Below are 20,036 nucleotides of genomic sequence, written 5' to 3'. Positions count from 1 at the left end.
AAGTTCATGTACTAAAATCCAGAAGTGGCAACTAATTTAATAAATGCTAAATGCTATATCACAATCACACATCCTTGTCACCCATGCTGGATGGTAGAATCATACACCTGTGTGTATGTCATCTGAGGTTACGTTATTTCAGGCATCATTGTCTACGTCCATGATTGTCACGTCCATGATGATCGCCTTTTACAGCAAGCATGGGTTGCTGAAGACCTATTCTATCCCAGATCTTCACGGGTCAATTCATTACACTGATACAGTGACAGTGATAAGGCTTGAACTAAAACCGGGTAACAAAGTAAGTAAGTCTGTCACCCAGACTGGCAATTCATGAATGGATTGTTTGGTTCAGACTCGATTATTTACAGACCATATCGCTGGAATATTGCTGAGTGTGGTGTTAAACAACAAACCAACCAACCCACCAATCCACCAATCCAGACTGGCAAGGTGTCGTTTTTGCAGACAGTTGTCTAATCTGTAGCCCATCATTCTACCTATCAGAAGATCCTATGCACGTTTGTTACTCTAACCGACAAGTGTCATTATGAAGTGTGACCAACAAGGCAGTTGATGTTGTTGATTTTATTCAGAAAGAATCAGTAACAGATCATTCAAAAAGTCAACGCCACAGAATATATTTCAGTTCATAGAATCCAGAATTGGCCCTCAGAATCAGGCAATTAAATTGCATGTTAAACACCTTAAGAGTGAATGTACCCACGCAGGCTTCAATATAGCCTTTATCACAAAAGGCTGACAAATGTAAAGTTTAAATCTCCTGAATTGACAAAGAAATTGCGACGTCAATATGAAAATAAAATCACGAAAAACGGAATACCAAAAGGACTGATTCGATTTTAGTAAATGGTTTCTACAACTGACATTGTCGTCTAATTAGTAAAGGTTAAAGGCCCCAAATGCTTGCCGTTTTCAAAACGTTTTCCCATGTTGTGAGCATGAAAGATTTTGAATAATAATAATATGTGTCTTGATGATGAATGAGCATAAACATCTGAGCTACCCACCTTCTTGAAGATTTTCAAATGATAATAATTTGTATATAAATGGAGAAAGTCTAATCTTGACCCCACTATATCTGTAGTTATGTAGAGCAGATGGAATACACCAATCTCTAGGTGTCAGTAGCCCATGCATTGATTAAAGGATTACCCGATAACACGTCTGTTGATTTATCATTTATCAATTGTTATTCACACTCATTCACTGGATTACAATCCAGACAATTCAATATACCGATACGGCTTGATTCCACTGTGAACCCTCATGTGTGACTTCAGGCTACCTGCCTGTGTAAATCCTTTCCCACATTCAACACACTGATACGGCTTGATTCCACTGTGAATCCTCATGTGTGACTTCAGGCTACCTGCCTGTGTAAATCCTTTCCCACATTCAACACACTGATACGGCTTGATTCCACTGTGAATCCTCATGTGGGACTGCAGGCTACCTGAATGTGTAAATCGTTTCCCACATTCAACACACTGATACGGCTTGATTCCAGTGTGAATTCGCATGTGTTTCTGCAGGGTATCTGATAGTGTAAATGTTTTTTCACACACAATGCACCGATAAGGCTTGATTCCACTGTGAACCCTCATGTGGGTCTGCAGGTTACATGACTGTGTAAATCTTTTCCCACATTCAACACACTGATAAGGCTTGATTCCACTGTGAATCCTCATGTGTGACTGCAGCTGATGTGAATGTTTAAATCCTTTCCCACATTCAACACACCGATACGGCTTGATTCCACTGTGAATCCTCATGTGGGACTGCAGGTTACCTGACTGTGTAAATCTTTTCCCACATTCAACACACTGATAAGGCTTGATTCCACTGTGAATTCGTATGTGTCTCTGCAGGGCATCTGATAGTGTAAATGTTTTTTCACACACAGTGCACTGATAAGGCTTGATTTCACTGTGAATCCACATGTGTGCCTTCAGGCTGCATGATTGAGTAAATTCTTTTCCACATTCATCACACTGATGAAGCTTGACTTCACTGCACAGCAATTCACTCTCACAGACGGTGAGCACACGTGTTTCAGTAACAGAGGCAGTATTCTGTGGTTGGCTTTGTGCTTCCATTATTAACTTCGTGGTATCGTGTTCACTGTAAACATAAAGAAGTTGTGATGTTCTTTTATCAAATCAATGCTTTTCCTACAGATGTTTCTCAAGAACACCGACAACTCGGGCTGGGACCATACACAATATGACACGATATGTATAATGATAAACTACCTGATACTGTAAATGTGTTTCCACATTCAACACATCCATTATATCTTGTATCTTATAATATGTCAATGGTGTCATCTGTTATATTAATCTTTTTCTATAATCTCTCCCTGAAGTGTATTCACCTACCCTACCAGGGCTGCTGTAATACTTTAAGGGCATAGGCATCATGCTGTCAAAGGAGACTAGACATGGCTATGTTGCAAATATAAATCGCGAACGCTTGAGAATACAATAATGCAAAATCCAGAGGCCAGATATCAGAGCCAATGAGATAGACCCTATCATTCCGCCACTATTACCGATAAAAAAAGTGATTTTTTTCCAGTTCTTAGGTACGACCACCCGGCTTTGTGACAGCAGTCACAGCTCGGACCGCTGATGTCTCTATTTTGTAACAAACTGGTACCCTGCCCTTCCCCTGAACAGTGCCAGGGGACCAGTCTATTTTGCTGTCACTTGGTTCATAGATCCCGTTGCATTACAGCTATTTCTAATAAAATCTGCATTTGTAGCAGACATTGTCTTGGTCCTGGAATTGTTTTTGGTCTTTTGATTCACAGAACATTGACGTCTCACGATTTACCAGGTGTGTGTTAGTGACGATTGACGAGATACTTTCGTTCAGAATATAAACAATTGCTTGCCCTGATAATTACACGTAAAAGCCTCTTGCGCATCTTTCATTGTATACTTCTGACACGAAAGGTTGAGAAATGACAAGGTAATTAATAATGGACAAATGTCCAACTTTAAATATATATTTGTTTATTTTGAAATATTCGTTTGAGTATCTGATTGATGCACAAGTGATGCCTAACAGATGCGTCTTGTCCAATAAAGATAGACGGTCAGCCTTCATTGTTTATCTATTCTATCTATTATCTATTAAGTAGTCATTTATGCCAGGGGAAACACGGTCATTTCAAATTGTGTCGAAAAAGTGTCAATTGTGACTAATTTTCATATTATGAACGAAAATTGGGTGAGACATATTTTAATCGACATACCAATGTCGCATTCGTGTAATATCGCGGTAACTTTGCCTTGAAAAAAGATTAATGAATAGAGGATAATTAATAGATATTTATAAATTACATTATTACAGATGACTATCATAAAGCATCTTGATTTCGTCTGACACAACTATTCATAGTGAAAAACATAAACATGTTCATAATAAATCAAAATCAGACTAGAATTTGTTCTTTAAAAACAAAATGTTGAAATTAACCAGTCTGCCAATCAATACACGTGATTCTCAATGCTACTGTCAGTTTGAAATGATGGACGTCATTTTAGATTATTAGGGTAATAAAGTCAACCGACTCACCGTCGTTCTATTAATACATGTCCCGTGACCTATTTTATGTTGAGCTCGTATATGAGGGTTTCCATTTATCACGATACATGTATACTTCCTAGACGAAAAAGGTTGTCTGTTAACGAAGTCCAGCATTACCGATGTCCAATGCTCGTTCATGACATAAAATAGTTTACTTACAAAACGTTGTTGTTACTATATTTCTCATTTATCAAACCGTTACCAAATATTGATTAGGAATGACTGTACTTATATTTTGGTAACGGGGTAAGATTTACACAACATACTTAGGTGACACATATAGTTGGAACGGTGCGCATCAATTTGAGGTTCAAAAAACTCATAAAAAGTTAGAGGATATTCAAAATACATTGAATGTACAAAATACATTAACTTCACAATAAACCTATGCACGTAGTTGAAAGTATACAATATATACAAAGAGAAATCAACTTGAAAGAACACATGAAAATGTCTTACCTTCAGATAGAATCAATGAATGATGATATCAGAGTTACTAGCGTTCCAACATGTATGCCGATGCAGTGTGACTTGGCACTTACTTACTTACTGATATTGGAGATTTAACGTGCGTTTTCCGACTGCAAACGTATGTCGCACACGGCACTTGGCACTCGAACTGCACCTACTTATATAGTGGAAGGACGCATAGCAATCGCTGATTGGTTATTTTTCGAAGACATAAATTACATGTATTATCACCTTTAGTTCCTGGTTGATACAATACAGGTTATCTAGCGGATTATGGTTATTGAAAACAGAGGCTGGCACTTTGAGGGGGGATTATCGCCTGAACACCTGGGGGGATTAACACCTGAAAATGTCTTACCTTCAGATAAAATCAATGAATGATGATATACGAGTTGCTAGCGTTCCAAAATGTATTCGGATGCAGTGTGACTTGGCACTCGAACTGCACCTACTTATGTAGTGGAAGGACGCACAGCAATCGCTGATCGGTTATTTTTCGAAGACATTAATACCATTTATTATCACCTTTAGTTCCTGGTGAACAATACAATACAGGTTATCTAGCGGATTATGGTTATTGAAAACACAGGCTGGCAATTTGAGGGGGGATTATCGTTATTGGTCGGCGTGTTGTTTATCTGGTAAGGACTGTCATATAAACAGGCATGCATCTACTAAATTAGGCCTGGCGACATGTTTTTACAACTGATGTGAGTTGTGTTTTGTGAGACATCCGAAGATTGACTGCAAAGATGCATGTGTGAACTCTTGAATATTATATTTATTTTATTTGGATATGAATTATTATTAATATTTGCCCTAAGACAATGCCAAATAAACACGACTTCAATGTTGATATTTGTGTTAGAACAGTTTGGTTCTTCGTGAACAAAACATTATGACAATATACTATCCACGGCAAATTCTCACCAAGTTAATTGAGTTACAATGGATTACTTGAAAGCTTGAGTTATGTCCCTTTTCTTTGTGGTGTTTACTACCTCATTGTCGTCTTTTCACCTGATAGTGGAAAATGTTTTTTCTTCATTTGTGGAAAGCCATAAATCGTGATCTGATAATGCTTGCACTTATCGATTTAATTGTTCTGTACCACCCCTCTATTTATCACATTCCCCCTATCTAGGCTAATTTATACAACTGACCGTCAGTGCTTATTAACACTCTGAGTTCCATTTGTCCATTGCTAATCACCAATTAGCGATATTAACTGTTGGCTTACATTGTTTCCACCTTTGTGGTCTTTTTACTCTTGCTTTTACGTGAATACATGCTCTCTGCATCCAAACATTCATTCACCTGCTGTTCCTCATAACCTAGTTAACATCTGATATTGTAAGGTGTTTCCATATTCAACAAATTGGTTATATCTTGTACGTTATAATATGCAAATAGTATGATTTGTTATAATCTCCTTGAAGGGCTTCAGCTACCGTACCATGACTACTGTAACATAATGGGCAAAGGCTCTTTTATCACCTGCTAAAAAAGAATAGACATAGTTGTGTTGCAAATATAAATCGCCAGCGCCAGAGAATACAATAATGCAAAATCCAGGGGCCAAATACCAGCGCCAATGAGCTAGACCCTATCATTCCACCATCATCACGGAATAGAGATATTTTTCTAGTACTTACACTGGGCGTTCCATATTTCCGCTGCACCCAGCATATGAGGGGAAAAGGCATAATCGGCGAGATTTGCGCCATCCAAAAATGTCGCCTTTGCGTACGACCACTCGACTTTGCGACAGCAGTCTCAGATGGGGGCGCTGATGTCGCTATTTTTAACAAACTAGTACCCTGCAGACAGACAGATGAATTTATTCGGTACCTCAGGCCACCGGCCCATAATACAAAGGAAATATACTGTATATATATTTGCATGCTGGGTAGATCTAATAATGATTTACCAGATAGACACAATTTTTTATGGATAACAACTTCTTTAATACTGTAAAAGGCGACGTTTCGGTATAGATCCTTATACCTTTTACAGTATTAAAGAAGTTGTTATCCATAAAAAATTGAGTCTATCTTGTCATCCGTCAACTTCTAAGTAATGCCTATCAAACAAAATGATTTACCGTTCAACACTGTGTTTCCGTTCGAATGTTCATGACTTGGAAGAGAAATATAACCTAAGCTTTTTATAATTTGTTTGTTTTCCTGCTGACATAAGTCTTATAAAATTCTCAATAGAGGGAGGGGTAACGAGACGCTTGGGAAAGGGAGTTTCTTCTTGCTCTAGAATACTGGTAACAAATCATAAGAACATTCATTTTCAACATGGTTATGTCCCTTCGAAAAACAGAAAGTGCAGACACGTTCATTATGTGGGATGATGTCGTGACGCCCCAGTTCAACAGTAAGTCTGCCCTTCGCTTCAACAAAGCCAGGGGGTCGGTCTATTTGCTGTAACTCAGTTCATAGATCCCATTGCATTACATCTATTTCTATTACTTTTCTCCTCGGCGTTTTTAGGGCGTTTCTACACCTTCTCACTTACGTATTTAGCAAAACTGGTTTTGTTGGAGAAGAGAAAGACCTAATTTTCGGTAGTTGCAATTTCAGACATGTGTCAAATAAATTGAAAACAAGCAAACTATGATGCACAGAGTCAAACCTGATATAAACTGTGTAGTGTGTAATTGTTGAGAATCAATCTTGGAGTCACGCTCAAACATCAGCTTGTGGAAAGCTGACAAATATGGAAAGACAGCCAAGTGCTATCAATTACTATGTGTCTCCCTCTTTGTGTCACTTTGGAGGATAGATATAAAACTAATATAAACTTTGTCTGAGATATGACATTGCACTGATGGCTAGCTGGTAATAACAGTGAGTGAGTTGGGTTTAACACTGCTTTTAACAATATTGCAGTTATATTGCGGCGTGTCAGCTTAATGTGAGAGGAAGCCCGAAGTGATGCAGGTCTCGGGCGTTTACCACTTGGGTGAAATCCACGAGCACGGGTATGGTGCTGACAAACCTAGAAACATAATCTTGGTGAACCGGGATTAGAACCCACGATCATAGGTTTCTGGCGAGCCCAAGGGACGCAACTCTGCACAGCGAATCGCGGCGCCTTAGACGACCGGGCCAATCGTGCCCCCAAAGCAGTGATTAGTTATATAATGATTGCACTCGGGAATTTTCAACTGATACTAGTACCTACTCATAAAATCTATATAAAGTTGTTCAATATATATAATGATTATATTCTGTTCCACGTGAGCAGACTCATGAAACATCTGTTTGGTCGGTTTTGGTGAAGGGTTTTGACACATAATATTCAATCCATTCACGAAAACTGCAGCTATTGGACTATATTACATAAACAGTCTGCGGTGGATAGCATACATCCTCTCATACACCTTTTCAAACAGTTTTGAGGACGACATTGCTGATACATCCAGGCATTAATGAACCCAAACTTAAAATTGTGTTCAAACTCTAAGGTGGTGTCTTCAAAAATAGAATTCAGCTATGTACCGAAAGTAAAATAGTCAAGTGAGTGAGTGAGTATGGTTTTACGCCGCTTTTAGCAATATTCCAGCAATATCACGGCGGGGGACACCAGAAAATGGGCTTCACACATTGTACCCATGTCGGGAATCGAACCTGGGTCTTCGGCGTGACGAGCGAACGCGTTAACCACAAGGCAACCCGACCGCGCGTAAAAGAGTCAAGGTGTTTAAGATTCATCAAGACAAATATATGCTGTTGAGTTTTTTGATACACTCTTATTGCAGTTTATTAAATACCAATGGCCTGAGATGACATATATATGTGGATATTTTAATAGTCAATGCGGAGGGCTGTTAGACTTTGTGGAAGGAGTTGATATTTTGCCTAACCGGGAAACAATTGACAGTGTCTCCTAGCTGACTTTCCAATTAACATTAATTACTGTATTGTGAATAGGAGATGTGGGCGTGGTGTGGGTGCAAGGGTCCTCAGAAGGCAAATCACAAAGCGCTATATGTAAATGCTGGAAACCATTTCGATAAGAGTGTGCAGCGAGCGAAACGCCAGTACCGACGAGCGACTCTACAAGAACTCGAAGACATGTGTCAGAGCAATGACACAGAATTCTGGACGCAGACTGGTAAAGTTGGAGTAGGTTACGATAAAAATTGGACCAAATGGAGGTCAAACTGGTTCATGGTAGTGTGTGTGCCGACCCTGAAATAGTGTTAGACACGTGGCGAGATGTGTATTCAGACTTGTTAAACTGTAACGCTAATGAAGACAACCCGCGGATACGAGAAAAAGCAGTGGTAGTCCTCTAAATATACCCATAACTGTAGATGCAGCAAGCGAAATGTGAAACGTGGTAAATCACCTGAAATTGACGACATTCCATCTGAATAAAAATAAAAACTGTCTACGTTTTCTCCATGAATTATTTAATCCATGTTTAAGTAGTCCCTTCCATATGGTGTAAAGGCATCATCTGACCTATCCCGAAGAGTTCGACCGGAGACCCACGTGACCCCTTGGCATAACTCGGCATCACCCTAGCCAGAGCCTGCTATAAGATACACTGTGGAGTATTGAACAATAGACTGACATCATATGTGGAAACGAACGATCTCTTGCACGACAGCCAGAACAGTTCAGACAAGGTCGATCAACCACAGAACACATATATAATCTCACCTCTACAGTCGACACAAGGAAAAGTCAACGAAAACCAACGTTAGCTGCATTCATCGACTTCCAAAAGCCTACGATTGCATAGATAGAAGCATTTTATGGGGTGAGTTGTTGTCATCTTTTGATGTTAACAGTTTTATCTTCAATGCATTTTTATCCATTTACAAAAATGTTCAGTGCTGTGTGCGTGCGAATGGGTTGTGTACCTCCTGGTTTGAGTGAGTATGGTTTTACGCCGCTTTTAGCAATATTCCAGCAATATCACGGCGGGGGACACCAGAAATGGGCTTCACACATTATACCCATGTCGGGAATCGAACCCGGGTCTTCGGCGTGACGAGCGAACGCTTTAACCACTAGGCTACCAGACCGCCCCTCCTGGTTTGATGTGAAATGTGGCCTGAAACAAGGTTGTATGTTACCTCCGACGCTCTTAAATATGAATGTAAATGATCTGCTGAGTATTTTAGAAGCATTGGGTGAGGATGTTGAAGATACAGTTATTAATTTCTTGGCGTACGCAGATGACCTAGTGCTACTCGCTGAAAATGAAAACGACCTAGACCTAGACTTTCTGAATACCTGGTGCCATACCAACAAGATGGCCGTTAACAAGGACAAATCGAAGATAATCCACTTCAGACCTCAATCAATGAAAAAGACTAACGTTACGTTTAAGTATGGTGACGAAACGGTTGACTCTTATTGTTACTTGGAGATTCTACTAACGGAGCACCTCGACTATAAGGGTATGGCGAGAGCAGCCGCCAGTAGTAGAGTACTGGGTCTACTTTCTAATACGGTTGGTCCATCAGGCAAGGGAGGTAATAAGTTGTAAACTAGTAGACAACTACTGTCCAGTAACAAATGTTCTACGACCTATGCCTCGAAGTCACAGAAGTGCACTAGCTAAATTCAGATCTGGTACAACACTTATACACATCGAGACAGGGTGATTTAATAATACGCCAGTGAACGAAAGGTTCTGTTTTAATTGCCAAACTCTTATTGAAGATAAAACACAGGTCTTATTGCATTGTTCTGTTTATAATGATGAGCGCCAATCTCTTTTACCACAATGCTATGATATTATCCTGGTTTTAATACTCTTAGCGAAGTTGAAAAAGTGTCTTTTGTTTTATCAAATAATGTTTTGTGTAACCTTAGTGCCAAAACCTGCCAAGCAATTTTACAAAAACGTAAATCGGTTATTTATAACAAAGTGTGATATTTCTTTACTATTTTCATACATGTTTGCTGTTCATCATTTTAAACGTTTTACTCTCTCACAACTCTGTATTGAGTGGCCCAAGTACTAATTTTATGTTGTACACTGTGTACGGTGGCATGACTCTCCCTAGATGTCACATGGTCATGTATGCCCCTCTTCTCCAACCCTCATTTTGAGTGAGTGAGTGAGCTTGGTTTTACGCCGCTTTTAGCAATATTCCAGCAATATCACGGCGGGGGACACCAGAACTCATTTTGAAGTTGGATGAAAATAACAAATACATCATGCACACACATACATTTTGAATTTTGTGGGAAATTTGTTGTTGTGTTATCACCTGTAGTCGTTTTAGGCAAATGACTGAAAACGACCGCTGAAGATTTGGTTCATCACGAATATAGCTACTTTTGTCACTTTATTTATTCACCATTCACAGCGTTCTTTCGTGTATTTTTAATATCTCAATATCGGATATTTACTCTGAAAATTCAATAAAAAATACAAATTTGTGATAACGTGCATCTATGATTGATAAAATAATTAATGATGATACTTGCCAATACCCCCAGGCACGTTTAACATGTTATAAATCTAAACATGGTAGGCCGCAAAACATCTGACAATCTGCATCATTTGTTTGTTTGCACAAGCTCAGTGTCATAACCATATTTCTTACATTTGGACGAATGTTTGAAGAGTAAATGTAACTGCAAACTGTCCGTATTTCTGTGTAATATTTAATGTTGTAATATCATATAAACAGATAAATGATATGCCATTTCTAAAACTGAATTTATTATTTCCTGAATCACATTTTAATAAAATATATCTGCATTTGTAGGAGAAATTGGCTTGGTCCTGGAAATTTTTTGGTCTTTTGATCGACAGAACATTGACGTCTAACGATTTACCAGGTCTGTGTTAGTGACAAAGGATTCACGAATGTTGTGTTTACTTGTCTTTTAAATCCGGGCGCCAGACAGGGTAACAACAAATACCATCTTTTTACGCCTTTTGGTATGATGAGGCCAGGGATCGAACCACCGACCTTCTGCACTCCGGGCAAACGCTCTATCCACTAGGTCAGGGAGTTGGTCACAGTTAAAGAAACGACATTTGACAAATGACAAGTTTGTGGTGTGGGATATTGATGTACTAAGTTGAAAAATCATATATTTTGACACAATTCAATGAGTCTATTCTCAGATCGCAAGAAATCAACCAATCATTTGAGTTTTTGAGAATCCACATGGTATTAGTTGCATTTGTCTCAAATACTTTCCGTGAATAGAAAGACAGTCTCTGCTTTTGTAAAGGCTTGAGTTAGAGATTATGCTTAATCTTTTAGACGGAGATTTGGTGGTTCATTTGCTTCACCCAGCAATATATCTCTCTTGCATCTTGTCCATCATTCTACCTATCAAGACCACATGCATCAGACTGACAAGGAGTCCTATTGCACCCTTTGATGTCCACTAACACCTAATTTTCGTATTATTATTATTATTATTATTATTATTATTATTATTATTATTAATGTGATACCAAGTTCAATATATCTACAGTAAACATTCATAAAAAGTCATTTCATATTGATTTATACAATATTTTATTCAGGAAGAATTAGTTACATGAAATTCGAAACGTCAATGCCACAGAAAAAAAGTTCAGGTCATAGAATCTAAACCAGAATTGGCCCTTATTTTTCAGGCTTGGCATGTTATTCATCATTCTACTAACGATTCATATTGATTGAAACAATATTTTATTCAGAAAGAATCAGAAACAGATCATTCAAAAAGTCAACGCCACAGAATAAATTTCAGTTCATAGAATCCAGAATTGGCCCTTTTTTCAGGCAACTAAATTGCATATCCTAAATGTTATACAACTTCAGAATGTTCCCATGCAAGCATGAATATAACAAAAGGCTCACAAATGAAAGTTGAAGTCTCTTGCATTGACAATTCAACTAGCAAACGTCAATATGAAAATAAAATCACGAAAACGGAATACCAGAAAGTCTGGTCCAATTTTAGTAAATGGTATCTCCCACTGACATCGTCGTCCAATTAGAGGAGATTAAGGCCCCAAATGCTTGCCGATAAATAACATTCATATCATAGATTAATGTACTTTCACAATTTTTGCCCACATGCAAACCATGAAAGATTTTGAATAATAATAGTTTAACTTGTTGGAAAATGTCTTGGTGATGGATTAGCATACAACCTCAGTTGCTGATATATTGTATATATGTGGAGGAAGACAATCTTGACCTCACCATTTCTGTAGTTATGAAGAGCAGATGAGATATACCAACCTCTAGGTGTCAGAAGCCCATGCTTTTGGATTAAAGGATTAACCGATAACACATCGATGGATTTATCATTTCTTAGTTCTAATGCACTCCCGTTCACTAAAGAGATTACAATCCACACAATTCATTCAATTGTGCTCACTGTAAATCATCATGTGTGACTTCCTTTCCCACATTCAACACACAGAATAAGACTTGACCCTAATATGAAACCTCATGTGTGCCTTCAGATTACTTGATTGTGTAAATGCAGTGCTTAAAGCTTGACTCCATTGTGACTACCCATGTGTGACTGCAGATGACCTGATTGTGTAAATCCATTCCCACATTCACATTGATAAAGGCTTGATTCCACTGTGAATCCTCATGTGTTTCTGCAGGTGACCCGATTGTGTAAATGCTTTCCCACATGCAACACACTGATACGGCTTGATTCCACTGTGGATCCTCATGTGTGACTGCAGAGTTCCTGATAGTGTAAAGGTTTTCTTACAGACTGTGCACTGATGAGGCTTCTTTCCACTGTGAATCATCATGTGTCTCTGCAGAGTACCTGACAGTGTAAATGACTTCTCACACACAATGCACTGATGAGGCCTGATTCCACTGTGACTACTCATGTGTGACTTCAGGCTATATGACTGTGTAAATGTTTTCCCACATACATTGCATTGATAAGGCTTGATTCCCCTGTGAATCCTCATGTGTTTCTGCAGATTACCTGGTCGTCTAAATGTTTCCCCACACGCAACACACTGATAAGGCTGGACTCTACTGTGAATCCTCATATGTGTCTTCAGATACGATGAGCGTGAATATGTTTTCTCACATTCAACACACTGATAAGGCTTGATTCCAGTGTGAATCCTCATGTGTGTCTGTAGAGTATCTGATTGTGTAAATCTTTTCTCACACACAATGCACTGATAAGGCTTGACTCCACTGTGAATCCTCAAGTGTTTCTGCAGATGACCTGAACGTTTAAATCTTTTCCCACATTCAACACACTGATGAGGCTTGATTCTGCTGTGAATACTCATGTGTGTCTGTAGAGTACCTGATTCTGTGAATGTCTTCTCACACACAATGCACTGATGAGGCTTGACTGCACTGTGAATCACCATGTGTGTCTGTAGGCTACCTGATTCGGTAAATGTTTTCCCACACTCAACACAATGATGAGGCTTGACTCCACTGTGAATCTTCATGTGTCTCTGTAGATCCGATGAGCGCTGATATCTTTTCCCACATTCGACACACTGATAAGGCTTGACTCCACTGTGAATCCTCATGTGTCTCTGCAGAGTACTTGATTCTGTAAATGTTTTCTCACACACAAAGCACCGATAAGGCTTGATTCCACTGTGAATCCTCATGTGTGACTGCAGATTATCTGATCGTGTAAATGTTTTCCCACATTTGACACATTGATGAGGCTTGACTCCACTGTGAATCCTCATGTGTCTCTGTAGATCCGATGATTGTGTAAATATTTTCCCACATTCAGCACACTGATAGGGCTTGATTTCACTGTGACAAAGCATGTGCCTTTTCATGGCACCTGATTTGATTAATGCTTCCCCACACTTAAAATACTGCTTTGATGGACCACCATGATCTTTGTGTTGCTTGAGATCACCTGTTTCCAGCTTGTAAGGAACACAGTGTTCCTTGAGATGACCTGTTTCCAGCATTTCATTCTCACAGTCCGTGATCACACTTATTTCAGCAACAGAGCCAGGATTCTGTGGTTGGCTTTGTATTTCCATTATCAACTTTATGTTACCGTGTTCACTGAAAAGGAGTTGTCACATTCCTTTATGACATTAAAGCACTTCCTACTGTCCAAATTGGCCCAATACAAAAGTCACTCACTGTGAGATCCAAGATAACACATAATGGAGAAACTGCGTTTCATATATGCTGCAGGCTCTTTAAATAATATTCTGAAACAGACCAAAAAGAGAATAGAGAAATTATTATTTTGTCCTCTTCAGTTTCTCAAAGTCAAGAGTCAAACCTGATGTAAACTGTGTAGTTTGGAATTATTGACAATCATTCTTGTGGTCACGCTCACACTTCAGCTTGTCAAAAGTTGACAAATGTGGAAAGACAGTCAAGTGATATCTACGTGTCTCCTTCTTAGTGTCTCTTTGGAGGATATACGTATAAAACTTATGTAAACTGTCTGATATATGACATTGCAGTGAAAACTACCGGGTAATAACAGTGATTAGTAATTTAATGATTATATTCTGTTCCATGTGAGTTGACGTTAAGTGACTCATGAAATATCTGTTTGGTCGGTTTGGGTGAAGGGTTTTGACACATAATCTTCAATCTTTCACGAAAACTGCAGTTATTGGATTATATTACATAAGCAAAGGTCTTAAATGCTTTAGAAAAATTCAGTCTGTGGTTCCTAACATACTTCCCGTCATTCTCCTTTCGAACAGTTAAGAAGACAACATTGTCAATGTATCCAGGGATTAATGTACTAAAACTTTATAATCATGTAGGTGACGTTTTGAAAAATAGAATTCTGCTATGTATCGAAAGGAAAAGAGTCCTCGATATAAACTGACCTTCTCCGTATATTTCCGATGCATTGGAGTGACGTCACCTGATAAGTAGGAACTGAATCAACGGCCCTGTATCGTGCAGTGGCCAACATAATTTCTTCTATGTCAGAACAAAAACGTAAAGTAAGAAATTCAAACTTGGAAATCAATTTACAATATGAATTTCAACTTAACATTGCTTTACAATATTTTATTCTTCCTCGTTACCATGGCACAGGAACCAACATTCTGACTTTCCCATTCTAATTTACTGGTACCGGCTGTGTATGACTCGCCCACTAGATGTCACATGATCATGTTTGCCCCTCTTCTTCAACCCTCACTTTGAAGTGGAATGATAATAACAAATACATTATGTACACAAAATTTCACACTTTTAAATTTTGTGGGAAATTTGTTGTTCTGTGATATCACCTGCAGTCATTTTAGGCAAAGCAAAATGACTGAATTGACCTCTGAAGATATGGTTCATCACGACTATCGCTACTTTTGTCATTATATTTATTCACCATTCACAGCATTCTTTCGTGTATTTTTTAATATCTCAATATCGGATATTTACTCTGAATGAGTATGGTTTTACGCCACTTTTAGCAACATTCCAGCAATATCACAGCGAGGGACACCAGAAATGGGCTTCACACATTGTACCCATGTCAGGTATCGAACCCGGGTTTTCGGCGTGAAGAGCAAATGCTTAAACCACTTGGCTGCCCGACCACCCCTATATTTACTCTGAGCATTCAATAATAAAACATGCACATTGGTGATAAAGTGTATCTGTGATTGATCAAATCATTAACGATCATACTCGCCAATTCCCCGAGAATCGGTTAACATGTCTTAAATTCATACATAGTAGGTGGGAAAACATGTAGTTTTGACAATCTATATTTGTTTGTTTGCACAAGTTCAGTGTCATATACCGTATTTCTTACATTTGGAAGAATGTTAGAAGATTAAATGTAACTGCAAACTGTCCATATTTCAGTGTAATATCCAATGTTGTGATATCCAATTAATGAATTACCATTTCTAAAACTGAATTCATTATTTCCTCAAACCATGCAAACTGGATCACATTTTAATAAAATATATCTGCATTTGTAGAAGAAATTGTCTTCATCCTGGAATTGGTTTTGGTCTTTTGATTGACAGAACATTGACGTCTAATGATTTACCAGGTGACAAGCGATTCATGAAGTAATCTCGTTTAGAATATAATAAACAATTGCTTCATACCTTTATATTAAGTTTTAAATTCTGTCGAAAAAGTGTCAATTGTGTCAAATAATTTTCATATTATGAATGACAATTGGGAGAGATGTTTTATTTCTATCTGATTTTAAAACATAGATATAAACAACCCAGCCTGGCAAGGTGTCGTACTGCAGTGTGACCAACCAGTTGTCTCATCTGTAGCCTATCTTTCTACCTATCAGAAGATCATATGCACATCTGTTACTCTTACGGATAAGTGCCGTTATGAAGTGTGACAAACAAGGGAGCTGATGTTGTCTAGCATGTTGTTCATCATTCTACTAAACATGCTAAAGATTCATCTTGATTTAAACAATATTTTATTCAGAGAGAATTAGAAACAGTTTATTCAAACGCCACAGAATAAATTTCAGTTCATAGAATCCAGAATTGGCCCTCATTTTTCAGGCAACTAAAATGCCTATCATAAATGTTAAACAACTTTGGAGTGTATCTACGCAAGCTTGAATAAAGCCTTTATCACAAAAGGCTGACAAATGTAAAGTTTAAATCTCCTGAATTGACAATGAAATTGGCAAACATCAATATGGAAAAAAAAAATCACAAAAACGGAATACCAGAAGGTATTTTGTCTGATTTTGGTAAATGATTTCTACAACAACATCTTCATCCAATTAGTGAAGGTCAAAGGCCCCAAATGCTTGCAGATAAATAACACACATATAAATCATAGCTCGATGCACTTTCACAACTTTTTCCCATGTGGAGACCATGAAAATAATAATAGTGTAACTCACTGAAAAATGTCTTGATGATGGATTAGTATCAAAATCTGAGTTACCTATCTCCTTAAAGAAATATCTTTAAAAATAATAATAATTTGTATATATATGGAAGACGTCTTGATTCCACTATATCTGTAGTTATGTAGAGCAGATGGAATACACCAATCTCTAGGTGTCAGTAGCCCATGCTTCAATTAAAGGATTACGAGATAACACGCCAATTGATTTATCATTTATCAGTTGTTATGCACACTCATTCACAAATGAGATTACAATCCAGACAATTCGATCAACTGATTTCACTGTGAATCTTCATGTGTGATTTCAGGCTATACGATTGTGAAAACGCCTTCTCACACACATTGCACTGATATGGCTTGATTCCAGTGTGAATCCTCATGTGTTTCTGTAGAGTATCTGATAATGTAAATGTTTTCTCACACACATTGCATTCATAAGGCTTGATTCCACTGTGAATCCTCATGTGTCTCTGCAGATTACCTGAACTTGTAAATCTTTTCTCACACACAATGCACTGATAAGGCTTGACTCCACTGTGAATCCTCATGTGTGTCTGCAGATTCGATGAGCGTGAAAATGTTTTCCCACATTCAACACACTGAAATGGCTTGATTCCAGTGTGAATCTGCATGTGTTTCTGCAGGTCACTTGATTGTGTAAATGTTTTCTCACACACAAAGCACTGATATGGCTTGACTCCACTGTGAAACCTCATGTGTTTCTGTAGATTCGATGAGCGTGAAAATCTTTTCCCACATTCAACACACTGATAAGGCTTGATTCCAGTGTGAATCTGCATGTGTTTCTGCAGGTCACTAGATTGTGTAAATGTTTTCTCACACACAAAGCACTGATAAGGCTTTACTCCACTGTGAATCCTCATGTGTCTCTGCAGAGTACTTGATTCTGTAAATATTTTCCCACATTCAGCACACTGATAGGGCTTGATTTCACTGTGACAAAGCATGTGCCTTATCATGTTACCTGACTTAATTAATGTTTCCCCACACTTACAACACTGCTTTGATGGACCACCACAATCTTTGTGTTGCTTGAGATCACCTGTTTCCAGCGTGTCAGGAACACAGTGTTCCTTGAGATCACCTGTTTCCAGCATTTCCTTCTCACAGTCCGTGATCACACGTATTTCAGCAACAGAGCCAGGATTCTGTGGTTGGCTTTGTACGTCCATTATCAACTTTATGTTATCGTGTTCACTGAAAAGGAGTTGTCACGTTCCTTTATGATATTAATGCACTTCCTACTGTCAAAATTGGTCCAATACAAAAGTCACTCACTGTGAGATCCAAGATAACACGTAATGGAGAAATGAAATTATTCATATGAATGTTCTTCCACTGTGTTTCATATATGCTGTGGTCTCTTTAAATAATATTCTGAAACAGACCAAAAAGAGATAGTCGAAATTATTATTTTGTCCTCTTCAGTTTCCCAAAGTCAAGAGACAAGACAGTCAAGTGATATCTACGTGTCTCCTTCTTAGTGTCTCTTTGAAGGATATATATAAAACTTATGCAAACTGTCTGATATATGACATTGCAGTGAAAACTAACTGGTGATAACTGTGATAAGTAATATAATCATTATATTCTGTTCCATGTGAGTTGACGTAAAGGAACTCATGAAATATCTGTTTGGTCGGTTTGGGAGAAGGGTTATGACACAATCTTCAATCTTTCACGAAAACTGCAGTTATTGGACCATATTACATAAGTAAAGGCCTTAAATGCCGTCATACTCCTTTCGAACAGTTAAGAAGACGACATTGTCAATACATCCAGAGATTAATAAACTAAACTAAAAATCGTGTTCAAACCGGTAGGTGATGTTTTCAAAAATAGAATTCAGCTATGTACTGAAAGGATAAAGGTCCTCGATATCACTGACCTCGTCCGTATATTTCCAGTGCACTAGAGTGACGTCACCTGATTAGTAGGTACTGAATCCTGTATTGTGCAGTCGCAAACATAATTTCTTCTATGTCGGAACTTAAACATGAAGTAGGAAATTCAACGTTTGAAATCTTTTTACCAAATATGAATTTCAACTTAACATTGCTTTACAGAAACGTCCGCAATATTTTATTCTTCCTCGTCACCATGACACAGGAACCAACTTTCTGACTTTCCCATTTTAATTTACTGGTACCGGCTGTGTGCGCTGATATGACTCACCCACTAGATGTCGCATGGTCATGTATGGCCCTCTTCCTCATCCCTCACTTTGAAGTGGAATGAAAATAACAAATACATTATGCACACACTTTTTCACACATTTGAATTTTGTGGGAAATTTGTTGATTTGTGATATCACCTTCAGTCATTTTAGGCAAAGCAAAATGACTGAAAACAACCTCTGAAGATTTGGTTCATCACGAATATCGCTACTTTTGTCATTTATTTATTCACCATTCACAGCATTCTTTCATGTATTTTTTAAAATCTCATTATAGGACATTTACTCTGAGAATTGAATAACAAAACATGCACATTGGTGATAACGTGTCTCTTTGATTGATCAAATCATCAATGATCATACTTGCCAATTCCCCTAGAATTTGTTAACATGTTATAAATTCATAAGTAGTAAAAACACGCAGTTTTGACAATCTGTTTTTGTTTGTTTGCACAAGTTCAGTGACATACACCATATTCCTTACATATGGACGAATGTTAGAAGATTTAATGTAACTGCAAACCGTCTGTATTTCAGTGTAATATCCAATGTTGAAATATTCAATTAATGAATTACCATTTCTAAAACTGAATTCATTATTTCCACAAACTGGATCACATTTTAATCAAATATATCTGCATTTGTAGGAGAAATTGTCTTCATCCTGGAATTGGTTTTGGTCTTTTGATTGACAGAACATTGACGTCTAACAATTGACCAGGTGTGTGTTAGTGACAAGCGATTCATGAAGTACTCGTTTAGAATAATATAACCATTTGGTTCATACCTTTATATTGAACTTTAAATTCTGTCGAAAAAGTGTCAATTGTGTCAACTAATTTTCTTATTATGAATGACAATTGGGTGAGATGCTTTATTTCTATCAGATTTCAAACAAAAATATAAACAGCG

The 20,036-nt window shown here is 37.9% G+C and overlaps 2 protein-coding genes across 2 annotated transcripts in view; both read right to left on the bottom strand.

The window, feature by feature from the left end:
- LOC139456069 (zinc finger protein 91-like) overlaps positions 1 to 20,036 on the bottom strand; it is an 89,578-nt gene that overhangs the window by 50,353 nt on the left and 19,189 nt on the right. Inside the window, exon 3 of the mRNA XM_071237574.1 lies at positions 1,261 to 2,145. Within this exon, the coding sequence (XP_071093675.1) occupies positions 1,261 to 2,120 (860 nt within the window). The 5' untranslated portion in view covers positions 2,121 to 2,145. The remainder of the gene's footprint in view (positions 1 to 1,260; positions 2,146 to 20,036) is intronic.
- On the bottom strand, positions 12,393 to 18,148 carry LOC139456183 (zinc finger protein 845-like). Its single transcript, XM_071237741.1, has 3 exons — positions 17,202 to 18,148; positions 15,355 to 15,356; positions 12,393 to 13,839 (listed from the first exon to the last, which is right to left on the bottom strand). The coding sequence occupies exons 1-3, from the start codon at positions 18,118 to 18,120 to the stop codon at positions 12,649 to 12,651; spliced, it is 2,112 nt and encodes a 703-aa protein (XP_071093842.1). The 5' UTR covers positions 18,121 to 18,148; the 3' UTR covers positions 12,393 to 12,648.

The sequence above is a fragment of the Haliotis cracherodii genome, unplaced genomic scaffold, assembly GCF_022045235.1.
Source record: "Haliotis cracherodii isolate W230 unplaced genomic scaffold, xgHalCrac1.p SCAF_11, whole genome shotgun sequence".
NCBI lineage: Eukaryota > Metazoa > Mollusca > Gastropoda > Lepetellida > Haliotidae > Haliotis > Haliotis cracherodii.
This window is presented reverse-complemented; position numbering and strand designations above follow the sequence as displayed.

Coding starts and splice junctions, on each gene's coding strand:
- LOC139456183 (XM_071237741.1), bottom strand. CDS start 18,120: ATGGACGTACAAAGCCAACCACAGAATCCTGGCTCTGTTGCTGAAATA.